This window comes from Giraffa tippelskirchi, chromosome X (genome assembly GCF_054371585.1).
Source record: "Giraffa tippelskirchi isolate mGirTip1 chromosome X, T2T-mGirTip1v1.2.pri, whole genome shotgun sequence".
NCBI lineage: Eukaryota > Metazoa > Chordata > Mammalia > Artiodactyla > Giraffidae > Giraffa > Giraffa tippelskirchi.
This window is the reverse complement of record NC_137289.1, coordinates 109,334,050-109,349,766: the sequence shown is the minus strand read 5'-3', so window position 1 is coordinate 109,349,766 and position 15,717 is coordinate 109,334,050. Positions and strand designations below refer to the sequence as shown.

Here is a 15,717-nt window from a genome sequence, read left to right as displayed (position 1 = left end):
CATGGTTAACCACATCAATGTCTTAAAACAAAATTTTGAGTCCTGAAAGTCCAAACAGTACAGACCTTTCAAATTTTCACACATACACCACGTGACTTAAGCAAAATGTGATATATTAGTCTTTTAGTTCTGTTAGGTCATAATCCTAAGGGTAACAAGTTACAGACTTTAAGGGAACTCAAATGAGTTTGTTTTGAATCTGCAATGATTATATTTGTGCCATTATTTCCCTTCTTACCCTTCCCATTCCATGCTCCATACTATAGGACTCCAAGTTAGATTCTACAAAATATATTTTTAGATTTTACTTTCTTCCTAGTCAAAAAACATAGGCCAATAGCAATCCTAGATGATTTCATAACTTTGTTAATCACTCTAGCTATCTTTCAAATACTATGTTCTAGAATTCCAGAAAACTACAATGGAATTTAAACTGTCTCCACCCACTTCCCACTATATTATACCCTCCACTTCCCCACCCCCAGATGAAGGTTAGGTTGATAGATGGATTGAAGATGAAATAAAGCCAGACATCAAATAACTTACTTGAAATCCATCTCTTACCTTCTGTACTTAACCCTGGACTTGATGTGAACTTGGCTACATCAACAATTTTTACAGCAAATTGTTGCCCAGTTTCTCTGTTGATGCATCGTCGTACAACACTGAAGGGACCCCTAAAATAAAAATAAATAAAAGCCAAGTTTAATTTGCTGATTTTCTTAAGTTCCTATTTCCCTTTAATATCTTACTCATATTTCATTTTCTACTATAGCCATAGTTTTCAAAATGTAATTGAACATAATTTGAAAATATTTTCCTATAATTTATGAACTTCCTGGATTATTTGAACTTACTAAGCCATAAAAATAAGAAACAAATTTACATTTCAAAATCACTTAAAAATTTGAGATAATATTCTATTCAAGGCAAATAATCTTTGTAATTTTCTCTACACATTATCAACATCTTCAATAAAATAAGAAAGTGTTCACAGTGGTAGTATATATAACTTTTACCTTTTGAACCAGATACTTAAATCATTCTCTCATCTTAGCCATCATTTACCTAATCTTCACTAACAAGTCCTACTGAGTTTATCTCAAATATCTCTTAATCCTGTCCACTTCTGTCCAAGTCTCATAACCTAGTCTAAGCTATTACCAATTTCTACTGGGACCAGTGAAAACTTGTTTCTCCCATCGTTATTGCGGTGATGTTTTAAAAATGAAAATCTGATGTTATGTGTCTGCTTAAAATCCCACAGAGACAAGGTATTTGCAACACATGTACTTAATCAAGAACCAAAATAAAATAATCCTTAAATAAGAAGATATGCTCCAAGGAAATCTGGGCAAAAGACTTGAATAGACACTTCATGGAGAGTAAGACCTGCATGATTTAATTTCCAGCAGCCTCTCCAGTCTCAACTGAAGTCACAGAGAAATCCTTTGTCCTCCTCAGACTTCAAATTAGAATTATTCTAAGTTGTCATAGGAAGGAAGTAATTTCTACTAGCAGAACCACTGGTCCAGACATTCTTACCCAGTTCTCTCCTCAATTGAAATTGGTGGCTTTCAATACTGGCCATACAACTGAAGCAACTGGGATGATTGATAAAATAACAATGCCCAGGCCCAGGCATTAAAAACACTTGGTTCCTTATGACTGATACATTATTGACCAGGGGATTTTGGCAGAAACTAACACCTGTAGCTAACGATTTGTTATGTAAGTTAATATTGAAACGTCTCTGGTCAATAATGTTTGGGCAACAAAAGACATATTAATATGTCTCTGGTCAATAAATTGTTAATAGTTATAAAATAAGTATCTGAACTAAAGTTAATCCAACATGCTTGAATCAACTACCGATTAATATAGAAATCAATCACAAAATACTACATTAGTTTATTTGAAGGCTAGCATAGTTTTTTTTGAAGACTACATAATTTATTAAATACACACATGTATGTGTATACATGTATAAATTTCCCTCCTTCTCAGGAAACAAAACAATCTCACTGATTTTTACAGGTAGAAAAAAGTACACCTGGATGTGTGTGTGTGTGCTAAGTCGCTTCAGTCCTGTCCAACTCAGTGCAAAACCCTATGGACTGGAGCCCCCCAGGCTCTTCTGTCCATGGGGATTCTCCAGGCAAGAATAATCAGAAGACAGCAAAAAGTTCTTCAGGTACAGTAGGACATTTGTGATACTTCTTGCCTTAAAGTCTGTTTGTCTTTATTCTTGCAATCAGAGGACAGGCAAAAGAATATAATCTAATCTAAGACTTAAACATTTCTCTGAGATCATACAAATCAGTTATTTCATCCTGCAGTCATCAGGACATCAATTATTCCTCAGTTTCAAATCTCTCATCAAGCAATCTAATAAAGCTAAACTGAAACAAAAAGAAATGGTAATAATGTACCTTTAAGCACCCTATACAAAAAGGACCTTTTGATAATCAAAACTGTTCAAAAATTTTCCTCTATGAGAAGACAATATAACAATGTGAGTCTGCACTCCCACAAATGTTTTCGTTCTCAAGGTGGATGTCTTACTTGTGATGACTTATCCTGACAATAGCAAGCAATTTCAGGAAATGTTTAGCGTAATTGGTTTTTGTCCACACATAAACCCTTGGGACTATATATATATATATATATATATATATATATTTGTATAGTATGCTTCAATTCACTACACCTTTTGGATAACGTCCAAGTTTTAAAGGACTGTGAGAATGAGAGAAAACAATAGTAATTAATAATTAAATTTTGGAAGCCAGAAAGCAGATGGAGTAATGGTAAATGGCTTAGCATTTGTGGGAAGCCTGAATTGCAAGGAGAAAATAATAGTTCAGAACCAAATTCATTTATACTACAGAATTCTCAAGAAGTATCTGAACTCTGAGAAAGAGAGGGTGGGGCTAAACTAACAAGGTTTGAATGAAATCTATTAGAGAAGTAGTTAAGAGTCTTAGATCTGGGACTTCCCTGGTGGTTCAGTGGCTAAGACTCCACACTCCAAATGCAGGTGCCCTGAGTTCGATCCTGGATCAGGGAACTAGATCCCACATACTGCAACTAAGACTTGGCATAGCTAAATAAATGAATAATTTTTTTTAAAAAAAGAATATTAGATCCTCCTCCTCTATTCCATGCCACTGGGTAAATGCCCTACCTTAACCTCACAGAGGGCAATTCACTGAAGAGGGTAAAACATAAGGTCATAGAACTGGTGACACAGGCAGCTGAGGAAGTGGACACTATATAAAAAGAAAGGGATTATATGATCACACACAAAATGAATGTCGACAGCCCATTTTCTTTTCCCATTCACTGGGGGAGAAGGGGATATTAAAATCTATCTCTTTATCCCTCAGGCAGCAGAGAAAAGATTTTCTATTGAATATGTGACCAGGCCAGAAGGAAAGACCTAAAGATAATGACATTATGTTGCTCAAACCACTCAACCAGATCACATTTCTTGAAACCCAAAGTCAACAAGTTCTGCCACAAGTTCACAGTTTTCAATCAACTTTCCAACCACAGCATTGGTCACATTTTGGGCTAAATAGTTCTTTGCTGTGCAAGGATGTCCTGTGCATTGTAGGGGGCCTAACAGCATCTCTAGCTTCTACCTGGAGATGCCAGTAGCACCCCCTCAGCCAGTTTTGCCAATCAAAAATGTCTCTAAACATTGTCAAATGTCCCTAAAGAACCACTGCCGTATTTCTACTCATGAATAGACAACCAACCTCCCAAAATATCTGGAGAAGAGTCTCCAATTTGGATGACACAGATCAAAACAGAAAAAGGAACTTAGGGGAAACAGACTAAACAAGAAAAAAAATTCCAACTATTAATACCGTTAATATCCTTGGAAACATAACTATGAAACAAAAATGGAACTTTCAGAAAACAAGAATTGAAAAATAAACATATGAAGAAATTTAAAACTCAACAGAAGGGCTGTCAGAAAAAGTTGAGGAAATTTCCCAGAAAGTAGAGTCAAAAGAACAAAGAAAATGGAGGGGAGGAACTCAAATAAGCCAAGAAAATTTCCCAGACCTTACTCCTGCGTTGCCAAAATTGAAAGGAACCACCAAGTGGAAAAGCAAAAAATATCATACAAGGGAACTCCCAGAAGGTTATCAGCTGATGTCTCAGTCGAAACTCCATAGGTCAGAAGGAAGTGGCATAATATACTTAAAGTTATGAAAGGGAAGAACCTACAACCAAGGATACTCTACCCAGCAAAGCTTTCATTCAGATTGAATGGACAAATCAAAAGCTTTATGGACAACCAAAAGCTAAAAGAATTCAGCACCACCAGACAAGTTTTGCAAAAAATGCTAAAGGAAATTCCCTAAGTGTAAAAGAAAAGGCCACTACTAGAAACAAGAAAATAATGAATGGAAAAGATCCCCAGTAAAGGAAAACATAAAGCAAAGGTAGGAAATCATCTGCATACAAATAAAATATAAAACCAAGCAACAGCGAGAAGAGCATAACACAAATGAAGGATACTAGAAATACATTTGAAATTAAAAGACCAGGAACTTAAAAATAATCTTGTGTGTGTGTGTGTGTGTGTGTGTGTGTATTGCTATAATCTGCCTGCAATGCAAGAGACCTGGATTCGATCCCTGGGTTGGGAAGATCCCTTGGAGAAGGGAATGGCTACCCACTACAGTTTTCTTGCCTGAAGAATTCCATGGAGAGAGAAGCATGGTGGGCTACAGTCTATAGGTCTCAAAGAGTCAGACACAACTGAGCAACTAATATTTTTCACTTTACATCAAAACCTCATAGTAACAGCAAACAGAAAATCTACAATAGATATACACACAAAAAAGAAAATGAATCTGAACATAAAACTAAAGTTAGTCAACAAACCACAAGAGGAAAGAACAAATGAGAAAGAGGGAAAAAAGACCAACAAAAACAAATCCAAAACAATTAAGAAAATGGCAATAAGAACACATGCATGTATGTTCAGTCACTCAGTCATGTTTGACTCACTGCGACCCTATGGACTGTAGCTGACCAAGTTCCTGTGACCATGGGATTTTCAGAGAAGAATACTGGAGTGGATTGCCATTTCCTCCTCCAGGGGATTTTTCTAACCCAGGATCAAACCCATGTCTCCTGTGGCTCCTGCATTGGCAGGCAGATTCTTTACAATTGAGGCACCTGAGAACATACTGATAGCTATGTTAAATGTAAATAAACTAGATGCTCCAATAAAAAGATACAGACTGACTGAAGATACATTCTCCCAAGACTGAACCAAGAAGAAACAGAAAATACAAACTGACCAATCACAAGCACTGAAATTGAAACTGTGATTTTAAAGCTTCCAACAAATGTCCAGGACTGGATGGCTTCAAAGACAAATTCTATCAAAAATTTAGAGAAGAGTTAACACCTATCCTTCAACTATTCCAAAAAAATTGCAGAGGAATGAATTCTCTGAAACTCATTCTATGAGGCCACCATGACCTGAATACCAAAGATGACACAAAAAAAGAAAATTAAAGGCCAATATCATTGATGATGCTTTTAAACTGTGGTGTTGGGAGAAGACTCTTGGACAGCAAGGAGATCAAACCAGTCAATCCTAAAGGAAATCAACCCTGAATATTCATTGGAAGGATCGATGCTGAAGCTGAAACACCAATACGTTGGCCACCTGATGCAAAGAGCTGACTCGTTAGAAAAGACCCTGATGCTGGTAAAGATTGAAGGCAGGAGGAGAAGGGGATGACAGAGGATGAGATGGTTGGATGGCATCACCAACTCAATAGAAATGAGTTTGAGCAAGCTCCGGGAGATGATGAAGGACAGGCAAGCCTGGCATGCTGCGGTCCTTGGAGTCGCAAAGAGTCAGACACAACTAAGCGACTGAACAACAAATCACTGATGAACATAGACATGAAAATCCTCACAAAATACTAACAATCTGAATCCAATAATACATTAAAAGGATCATATACATGATCAAGTGGGATTTTTCCCAGGAAGGAAAGGATTTTTCAGTATCTACAAATCAAATGTGGGATATACTACATCAACATATTGAAGAATAAAAACCACATGATCATCTCAATAGCTGCAGGAAAAGCTTTTGACAAAATTCAACACCTATTTATGATAAAAACTCACAAGAAAGTGGGAATAGAGGGAATATATCTCAACATAATAAAGGTCATATATGACAAACCTACAGCTAACACCATACTCAAGGTGAGAATCTAAAAGCATTTCCTCTAAGATCGGTAACAAGACAAAGATGTCCATTCTTGCCACTTCTATTTACCATAGTTTTGGAAGTCCAAGCTACAGTAATAAGAGAAGAAGAAGAAATCCAAATTGGAAAAGAAGTAGTAAAACTATCACTGCTTGCATACGATATGATACTATACATAGAAAATCCTAAAGTCGCTACCAGGAAACTACTAGGGCTCATCAATGAATGTGGTAAACTTGCAGGATACAAAATTAATACACAGAAATGTCTTGCATTCCTATACACTAACAAAGAAAGATCAGAAAGAGAAATTAAGGAAACAATCCCATTTACCATCCCATCAAAAAGAATAAAATACCTAGGAATAAACCTACCTAAGAAGACAAAAGACCTGTACTCTGAAAATTATAAGATAGGGATGAGAGCAATCAAAGATGACACAAATAGATGGAGAGACATACCATGTTCTTGGATTGGAAGAATCAATATTGTCAAAATGACTATAGTACCCAAGGCAATTTACAGATTCGATGTAATCCCTATCAAATTACCAATGGCATTTTTCACAGAACTAGAACAAAAAAATTGCAAAATTTACATGGAAACATAAACCCCAAATACCAAAAGTGATCTCGATAAAGAAAAAGGGAATCAGACTTGCTGACTGCAGACTGTACTACAAAGCTACAGTCATCAAAACAGTACAGTACTGGCACAAAAACAAAAATATAGATAAAATGGAACAGGATAGAAAGCTCAGAAATAAATCCATGTACTTATGGCCAATTAATCTACAACAATGGGAGCAAAATTATACAACGCAGGAAAGACAGTTTCTTCAATAAATGGTGCTGGGAAAACCAGTCAGTTACTTGTAAAAAAATGAAATCAAAACATTCTTTAGCACCATACAGAAAAATAAGTTCAAAATGGATTAAAGGCTTAAAATAAAATCAGATACTATAATACTCAGAACACTCTTTGACATTAATCACAGCAATATTTTTTCTGAGCTGTCTCCTAGAGTAATGGAAATAAAAGCAAAAATAAACAAATGGGACCTAATTAAACTCAAAAGCTTTTGCACAGCAAAGGAAATCATAAACAAAACAAAAGGCAGCCCACAGAATGGGAGAAAATATTTGCAAATGATGCAACTGACAAAGGATTAGTCTCCAAAATTTATAAACAGCTCTTATGGCTCAGTATTAAAAAAACAAACAACCTAATCAAAAAACAGAAGACCTAAATAGATGTTTCTCCAAAGAAGACATACAGATGGCTAAAAGAAACACATGAAAAGATGCTCAACATTGCTAATTATTAGAGAAATGCAAATCAAAACTACAATGAGATATTACCTCACACCTGTCAGAATGGCTATTATCAAAAAGCCTATAAACAATAAATGCTGGAGAGGGTGTGGAGGGAAGGGAACACTCCTGTTGGAGGGAATGTAAATTGGTACAGCCGCTATGGAGAACAGTATGGAGGTCCCTTAAGAAACTAAACTTAGAGTTACCATATGATCCAGCAATCACACTCCTAGGCATATAACCAGAGAATAACATGGTTCAAAAGGATACATGCACCCCTATGTTCATTGCAGTGCTATTTACAACAGCCAAGACATGGAAGCAATCTAAATGTTCAACGGCAGATGAATGGATAAAGGAGATGTGGCATATTTCTACAATGAAATACTATTTAGCTACAAAAAATGAAATAATGCTATTCTGCAGCAACATGGATGAACCTAGAGATTGTCATACTAAGACAAAAACAAATATCACATGATATTGCTTTTATGTGCAATCTAAAAAATGATACAAGTGAACTTATTTACAAAACAGATATGCATTCACAGACATAGAGTACGAATTTATGTTTACCAGGGGGAAGAGTGGAAGGAGGGATAGGTTGGGAGTTTGGGATTGACAACTATACACTGTTCTAATTAAAATACATAATCAACAAGGACCTATTGTATAGCACAGGGAATGCTGCACAACATTCTGTAGTAATCTAAATGGGAAGATAATTTATAAAAGAATAGTTACATGTATATGTATAACTGAATCACTTTGCTATATGCCTGAAACTAAAACAACATTGTACATCGACTATCCTCCAATATAAAATTTGAATGAAAAAAAGGACCCACAAAGTACTCAGCAAATAGGTAATAGATACATGTTCACATATGCCATCTTGAAATTTAAGAATCCTGTGGGCCAGAGAACATTCAGATTTCCAGAAGTAGGAGTAAGGGTGCACAAGGAGGAGAGGATGATACAGTTAACACACAGGAACTGCTGTGGTTTCCCATCTCTCAATGGCAACACTAGAGGCGATAAGACAGTAGAGCAATAAGACAGTAGAACACCTTCAGAACCATGAAGAAAAATTATTTCTAACCTTTAAATTCTACATCTAGTCAGAAAAAGCAATAATAGTAAAAAAGAATTTTTTTTCAGACACAAAAAACCTCAATACCTTATTTGCAATGTATACTTTCTGAAGAAATTATTGTAGGATGTGTTTGCTAGAACAAGAGAGCAGACCAATAAAAACAGGACAGTCAAGGGACAGCAAATGTCTTCAACACAGAAATGAGAGTAAGATCTCAGGCTGCCAGCTATGCACTGAGCCATCAAAGATTCCCAATGCCACCTTTTAACTTGAAAACAGAAGAACCCCATAAGCTGGGGCCAGATTCCTCTGTTTTGCCTTTTCTGACCAGGGGCTGATGAGATTCCTGCTCCTCTCTGCTGCCAAGATCAGCAGAGGACTCTCACTTCACTCCACAGCAGTGTTCTCAGGAATAGCTGAGTGGGAAGCCGCCTCAGTGAACTGAAAAGCAGGAAATGCAGAGCAGCCCATGCCCCGTGACCGCATTCCAGCTGGATGTTCAGTACCCCGTCCTGCACTATAGCACGGATGTCCTGCCTGTGGAGAGCCCTGTGTTTGGGGATTTACTCGGGATCTTGCCAATGGACTTCCTAGCAGGGGCTCCTATATGTTCTCAGGTATGTGAAGCCAGACTATGAACAAGCGATTCTGTTTGTCTGCTCTTCCCTTCTGATTCTTCACACAATAGTGGTATTATTGCCCTTTCCTTACACAGCTAACTTTGTGCTTACTACTCATTTTTAATGAATAAACAATATACTGTTTAGGGATACATACGTAGATGGTAAAGCTATAAAGAAAATCGAAAGGAATCTTGAGTACAAAAGCCAGGATAATGGTTATGGGAGAAAGGGAGGTTATGATCAGAAAGGGGTACACAGGGGGCTTTTACAGGTCTTAGTAATATTCTGTTCTTAACTTGGATAATGGATTCATGGCTTTTCATTTTATTAGCATTCTTTAAAATACACATATGTGCAGGCACACATACACACACACTATACACTCCTCCATACACGTATTTCCTAGATAAAACTAATTGTTTAACAGCTGAGGGATACATCCCTAAGATCTCACTAATCAAAAGAGGTCTTAATTTTTTAAGTATATGTACAATATAAATAAGCAGGGTGACAATATACAGCCTTGACGTACTCCTTTTCTTATTTGGAACCAGTCTGTTGTTCCATGTCCAACTGGTCACAGTTAGAACTGGACATGGAACAACAGACTGGTTCCAAATAAGAAAAGGAGTACGTCAAGGCTGTATATTGTCACCCTGCTTATTTAACTTATATTCAGAGTACATCATGAGAAACGCTGGGCTGGAAGAAACACAAGCTGGAATCAAGATTGCCGGGAGAAATATCAATAACCTCAGATATGCGGATGACACCACCCTTATGGAAGAAAGTGAAGAAGAACTAAAGAGCCTCTTGATGAAGGTGAAGGAGGAGAGTGAAAAAGTTGGCTTAAGGCTCAACGTTCAGAAAACTAAGATCATGGCATCTGGTCCCATCACTTCATGGGAAATAGATGGGGAAACAGTGGAAACAGTGTCAGACTTTATTTTTTTGGGCTCCAAAATCACTGCTGATGGTGATTGCAGCCATGAAAGTAAAAGACGCTTACTCCTTGGAAGGAAGGTTATGGCCAACCTAGATAGCATATTTAAAAGCAGAGACATTACTTTGCCAACAAAAGTCCGTCTAGTCAAGGATATGGTTTTTCCAGTGGTCATGTATGGATGTGAGAGTTGGATGGTGAAGAAAGCTGAGCGCTGAAGAATTGATGCTTTTGAACTGTGGTGTTGGAGAAGACTCTTGAGAGTCCCTTGGACTGCAAGGAGATCCAATCAATCCATCCTAAAAGAGATCATCCTGGGTGTTCATTGGAAGGTCTGATGTTGAAGCTGAAACTCCAATACTTTGGCCACCTCATGCGAAGGGTTGACTCATTGGTAAAGACTCTAATGCTGGGTAGGATTGGGGGCGGGAGGAGAAGGGGACAACAGAGGATGAGATGGTTGGATGGCATAACCGACTCGATGGACATGGGTTTGGGTAGACTCCGGGAGTTGGTGATGGACAGGGAGGCCTGGGGTGCTGCAATTCATGGGGTCGCAAACAGTCGGACACGACTGAGTGACTGAACTGAACTGAACAATATAAATTATTTTAAATGACATATATATATATATATATATATATAAATGAAGAAAAACTGTGTTTATGTCTCAAACATAATAAAGTCAACATGGATTATATTAACTGCAATTTTACATCTAACTGAACTGAACTTAATCCATAAAGCTGTTACATGTAAACTTCGGAGTGACATCTATAATATAAAGTTCTCAGAGGCTTACAAACAAAAACTTACATCATATCTGAGGAAACCTTCAATAAATGGGGTGAACTTCCTGTGTCCTTCCTAGGCACTTTATTACATTTATAATGAATTGTGCGATGTACTACAATAGATGTAGGAAAAGTGTGAAGAACAGCCACCAATTAACCAAAGGGAAGATAATGATGGGAGAAATGAAGCTGTTTGGTATTGCTGGCATGAAAAATAGGAGGGTGAGAAGTGGCTGGAAAAGGAGAAGGGTGTCAGAGACCTCTGTGACAGAAGAAGGGAAAATAGGTTGAGGAGTGAGTGGGAGCCACTCAGGAAGTTATTACATTAGCCTAAGCATAAGATGATAAAGACCTAAACCAATGCATCAGTAGATACAACTGAAAAGAGACTTAAACTGACAAGCAACATAGTTAATTAGAGATTAGCTAGGGGATGGTTGGGGGTTGGTTGAAAGAATGACATACAGATTTCCGGCAAAAGTTACAGGGTAAATGATGATACCACCAAATGAAAATGCAACTGCTATAGGAGAAAGAACTGGTAGAAGGCTGAGAAAGAAAAGAGACACACAGCTGTGTTTTGAAAATACCAATTTCCAAATTATTCATTTCCATGGATCAAGGCAGAGATTTAGAGAGTGCAATTAGATAGGAGTATATAGTTTAAGGAAGGGTCAACATGTAGATGATGAAGACAACATCAACTACCATTTGCAGCACACCGTGAGCCAAGCATGCTGCTGAGAACTCTATATAGATTCTCTCATTCATCATAATTTATCATTATTTATCATAATAGCAAATATACTACTAGCCCCTATTTTAAAGATTAGGAAACTGAGGCTAAGTCAGGTTATCTGTGGCCAAACGGTTAGTCAGGACTGAAGCCTAGACGTATGAAACTCTAGAATCTAAGTTCTCATTTCTCCACTCCCTAGGAAGCATGAGTGACCAGGAGCCATTGATGTGAATGAGAGTACGTGCCGAAAAGGACAGAAGACAGAATCCAAGAAAACAAGAACATATCCCCCAATTCCCCCCCCCCCCAAGGAATTGCTGGAAACACCTCCCACAGAAAGACTACAAGAAGCTCAGAAAGACAAAAGTGCTAAAGGCAAGTTCTTAGCACATAGAATCTTACAGAAGTACAGCCATAAAGACCAAGTGCTTAGAAGAGTCTGCCCTAGACATGAACAAAGAAGTTCCCTCCATTCTTCTCAAGGCTGGTCCAAGAAAAGAGTAATTTTCCCTCTTAAATTAAGAGCTACACATTCACATTTTGCTATTTTCTAAATGTGGGACAGAAACCGGCCCAATGAAAATAGTCAGTAGAGGAACAACTTTTGGGAAACTTGCACCTGATCTTTCCTCCTGGTGTCCATGAACTGACTCATCATTAGTGCAGGTGGCCATCTTTATCCACAGGTTCTACATCTGTAGATTCAAACAAACAAACGAAAACTCCAGAAAGTTCCAAAAAGCAAAACTCAAGTTTGCTGCACACAGGCAAATATTTACATAGCGTTCACACTGTATTAGGTATTATAAATAATCTAGAGGTGATTTAAAGTATATGAGAGGATGTGTATAAGTTATAGACAAATATTATGCCATTTTATAAGGGCCTTGAATATCAGAGGAGTTTGGTATCCACGGGGTTCTGGAAGCAATCCCCCACGGATATTGAAATGACTGTACTAACATAATCACAACTGTCAAATTCTGTGTGCATAATCCAGTCTTTATAAGCTGAAACTAATAATTACAGAAGTCTGACAGTATGAAACTACATTGTAAGTCCTATTTATAAAAGGAATATATTCTGTTAATATGTCACAAACATTGGTTGTTTTCCAAATGCTACATTAGCCTATAACAGTATTGTTCAGTTCAGTTGCTCAGTTGTGTCCGATTCTTTGCAACCCCATGGAAGCCTGCCATTAATTACCACTCTGCACCTAATAAGAGGGGGAGGGGGAATTAATACTTGAGCGCGGAAGTTGCTATCTTCATTAACATATTTTTTTCCAGTCATACTTCCATGGAGTACTGTTAATCTCTTCCCATCCAGAGCCATGTTGCATGGATCTCCGTAAGTTAGATCTACTTCTGAATTAAATAAAATTTAAATTAGTTAGTGAAAGAAATTGCAAAGCTAGCAACACTTCTTTCTCTATTATTCATTTTAGTTGCATCAAGATTATGCAAAATTTATATAGTAATATAGAAACAAAAATGTAATTAGCAAACACTCTAAAGGATTTCCCAAATCAGCATCTTGTAGAATCCTGAAAGAATAAAAGTTTCTCTGTCAAGTAAGTTTGGTAAACACCATATACAATCCCTACCCGCCACCCCCATTCCATATTCACATTACACATTAGCAGCCAAGTCCTGCAGTTAGGAAATAAACATCTCTCTACCATAGTCTACCCAAATCATCCATGTAGCACTTAATAATCATTAATGTTTCTCAAAAAACACTTTAGATATGATTATTTAATTTTTAATATTTATAACAAACAATATAAATTATGATGTTGTAATAGCCATGAATCACCCAGATTTTAAACAAGTTTTTTTCAGAAACAAATATTCTCCTCAAACATAGCACAGAAATTGCTTACATTCTTACAAAGGGGGGAGTGGTAATCCACTTGTTTGCTTAGTAAAGGATGGAAAACATTTAACTGTGCAATTTAAATGTCAATTCATTAATAGTCCCAAAAGTAATTTACTTTTACAAATGTTAATATAAGCATATTCAGCAGGCAATAATGCAACCTCTGGTCTTTTAACCAAAAAAAAAACCAAAAACAAACAGTTAACAAAAAGGCAAAGCATACAAAGGAAATAAGCATTTATACCCAATTACTCAGCTCAGTGCAGGGCAGCAGAAAATAGGTTTTGAATCATGATTGTAGTCATCAGTTTCTAGGTCTAAAGAAGTAAAGCAGATGATCTGGAAAGTAATTGCTTTAGAAGAAAGAAATAAGAGTATAAAATAAGTGGATATAACTGCTTGTGTAAGATAGCAAAATTAAATATGCAAACAGTTGGGGAATTTTTCAAGTTAGGTAAAGAACTGAAATCCTTGCATGTCACAAAGACTACGTGAGTTAGTAATGCTCAGTGTTAACCAGTTTCCCAAGGATGGTTCAACCTTTCAGTACTCATAAAAGGACTTCCTTTTAACCAATAAGGCACACAACATATTGGGCATGGAGGATAGGAAAAGACAGGGACATCATATCCCACAACATGTCTGAAACTGAACTCCATCTGAAGGCCAACTCCATATTTCCTTCCAGTTGCTTAGCCAAAAATTATGGTGCCAATCTTGATCCCTTTATTCTTTTCACATTGCAAATCCAATTCATTAGGAAATGCTCTTGGCTCTACTTTGCTGAGATATTCTATCTTTCCATTTGTTTCAAGAAAAATTTGTGACCAATTCGTCGAGCAATTTTACGATAGCTGAATTAAAACCATCATGAGATAATTCCAAAATCTGATTCAACTCATTATGGCCTCTGATGAATGTCTCCTCTCATTCAAATTGTGGTTTTTCTGGTACTTGGTATGACAAATGGTTTTCAACTGTAGCCTGGATATTTTGGTCATTGTTAGGAGACCCTTGATCACAGATCTTCTATTTTAGCAGGCAGTTGCCCTATTTAAGTTTAGTGTATCAGCTCTAGACTAATTATGTGGGGTTTAGTTCCAATGACAGTTTAGTTTTCTAAGACCTTGCAATGCTATTTTGGTCTGCTTCATTCTTCTGGTACTTCTGGGAGCTCCCAGTCAATCCCTGTTGATGCCATCCTCAGGAACCAAAGGTGCTTCCCAGGGCCAGTTGCTAGCCTAGGGCAACCTTGAAGGAGAGGATATCAGAAGCTACCGGGCCTGGGAGTCTTTCTGCCATGACGTGCAGGGCAGCAGGGAAGAGACTAGTATAGCAAGGTCTTTGCTCTTGCTGCTGTTGTCAACAGGACAGATGATGGGCCTGGATTGTGGCATAGGGGCTGAAATGGCCATGTCCACTGCTGCTGCTGCTGCTGCTGGCAGGTCAGACTACATGCCAAGGCCCCAGCTGTGGAGAAAGGGCTGGGATGGCTAAGGCCTTTGATGCTCCTGCTGGGGCTGTGGGCAGATCAGATTGCCCACTAGGCCCCAGATGTGGACCCAGCTAGGTCTCTGTTGGGTTTCCCCTTTCTAAGTCCTTTGGTCAGTGAAAGCGGCATTTGTTTTTTGTTTTCTATACCCTGTGATGGGTTCTGGATAGTAGGTCTCTCTAACAGCCAGCCTAGGAGTAATTGGAAGGTAAAAAGAAAACCTCATCAACTCTCCATATTGTCATTTCCCAAGTGCTGAGGTTCCTAGCTAGTCTGCTTTCTTTCCAGTTTTCAGAGTTCTTTTGCTGCTGTCAGTTGAATAACTGCTCAGTCGTATTTCATGGGGAAAGGGCAGTTAAAAGTGAGTCTTACACCACCATGTCCTAAAAATGAAAGTCAGCGTTTTCAACCTTTGTCATTGGCTAGCATTAGGAATCCATTCCATTCAAAACTGTGAGAGAAGTGAGTTCTTTTATATCCAAGTTAAAAATAGTAGCCATTAAGCTCATCAGGTTCATAACAGAGTTTTCCATGACTTCTGGCTCAGAATTTTAGGATAAGTAACTGTAAT

The 15,717-nt window shown here is 37.6% G+C and overlaps 1 protein-coding gene across 11 annotated transcripts in view; it reads right to left on the bottom strand.

The window, feature by feature from the left end:
* CASK (calcium/calmodulin dependent serine protein kinase) overlaps positions 1-15,717 on the bottom strand; it is a 385,636-nt gene that overhangs the window by 307,632 nt on the left and 62,287 nt on the right. For 8 of the 11 annotated variants that reach the window (XM_081564446.1, XM_081564438.1, XM_081564440.1 and 5 more), the window contains exon 2: positions 565-677. In XM_081564446.1, the coding sequence (XP_081420572.1) occupies positions 565-677 (113 nt within the window). Of the gene's footprint in view, positions 1-546; positions 678-15,717 lie in introns of all 11 variants that reach the window. The other 3 variants (XM_081564443.1, XM_081564436.1, XM_081564441.1) reach the window with 1 other exon arrangement.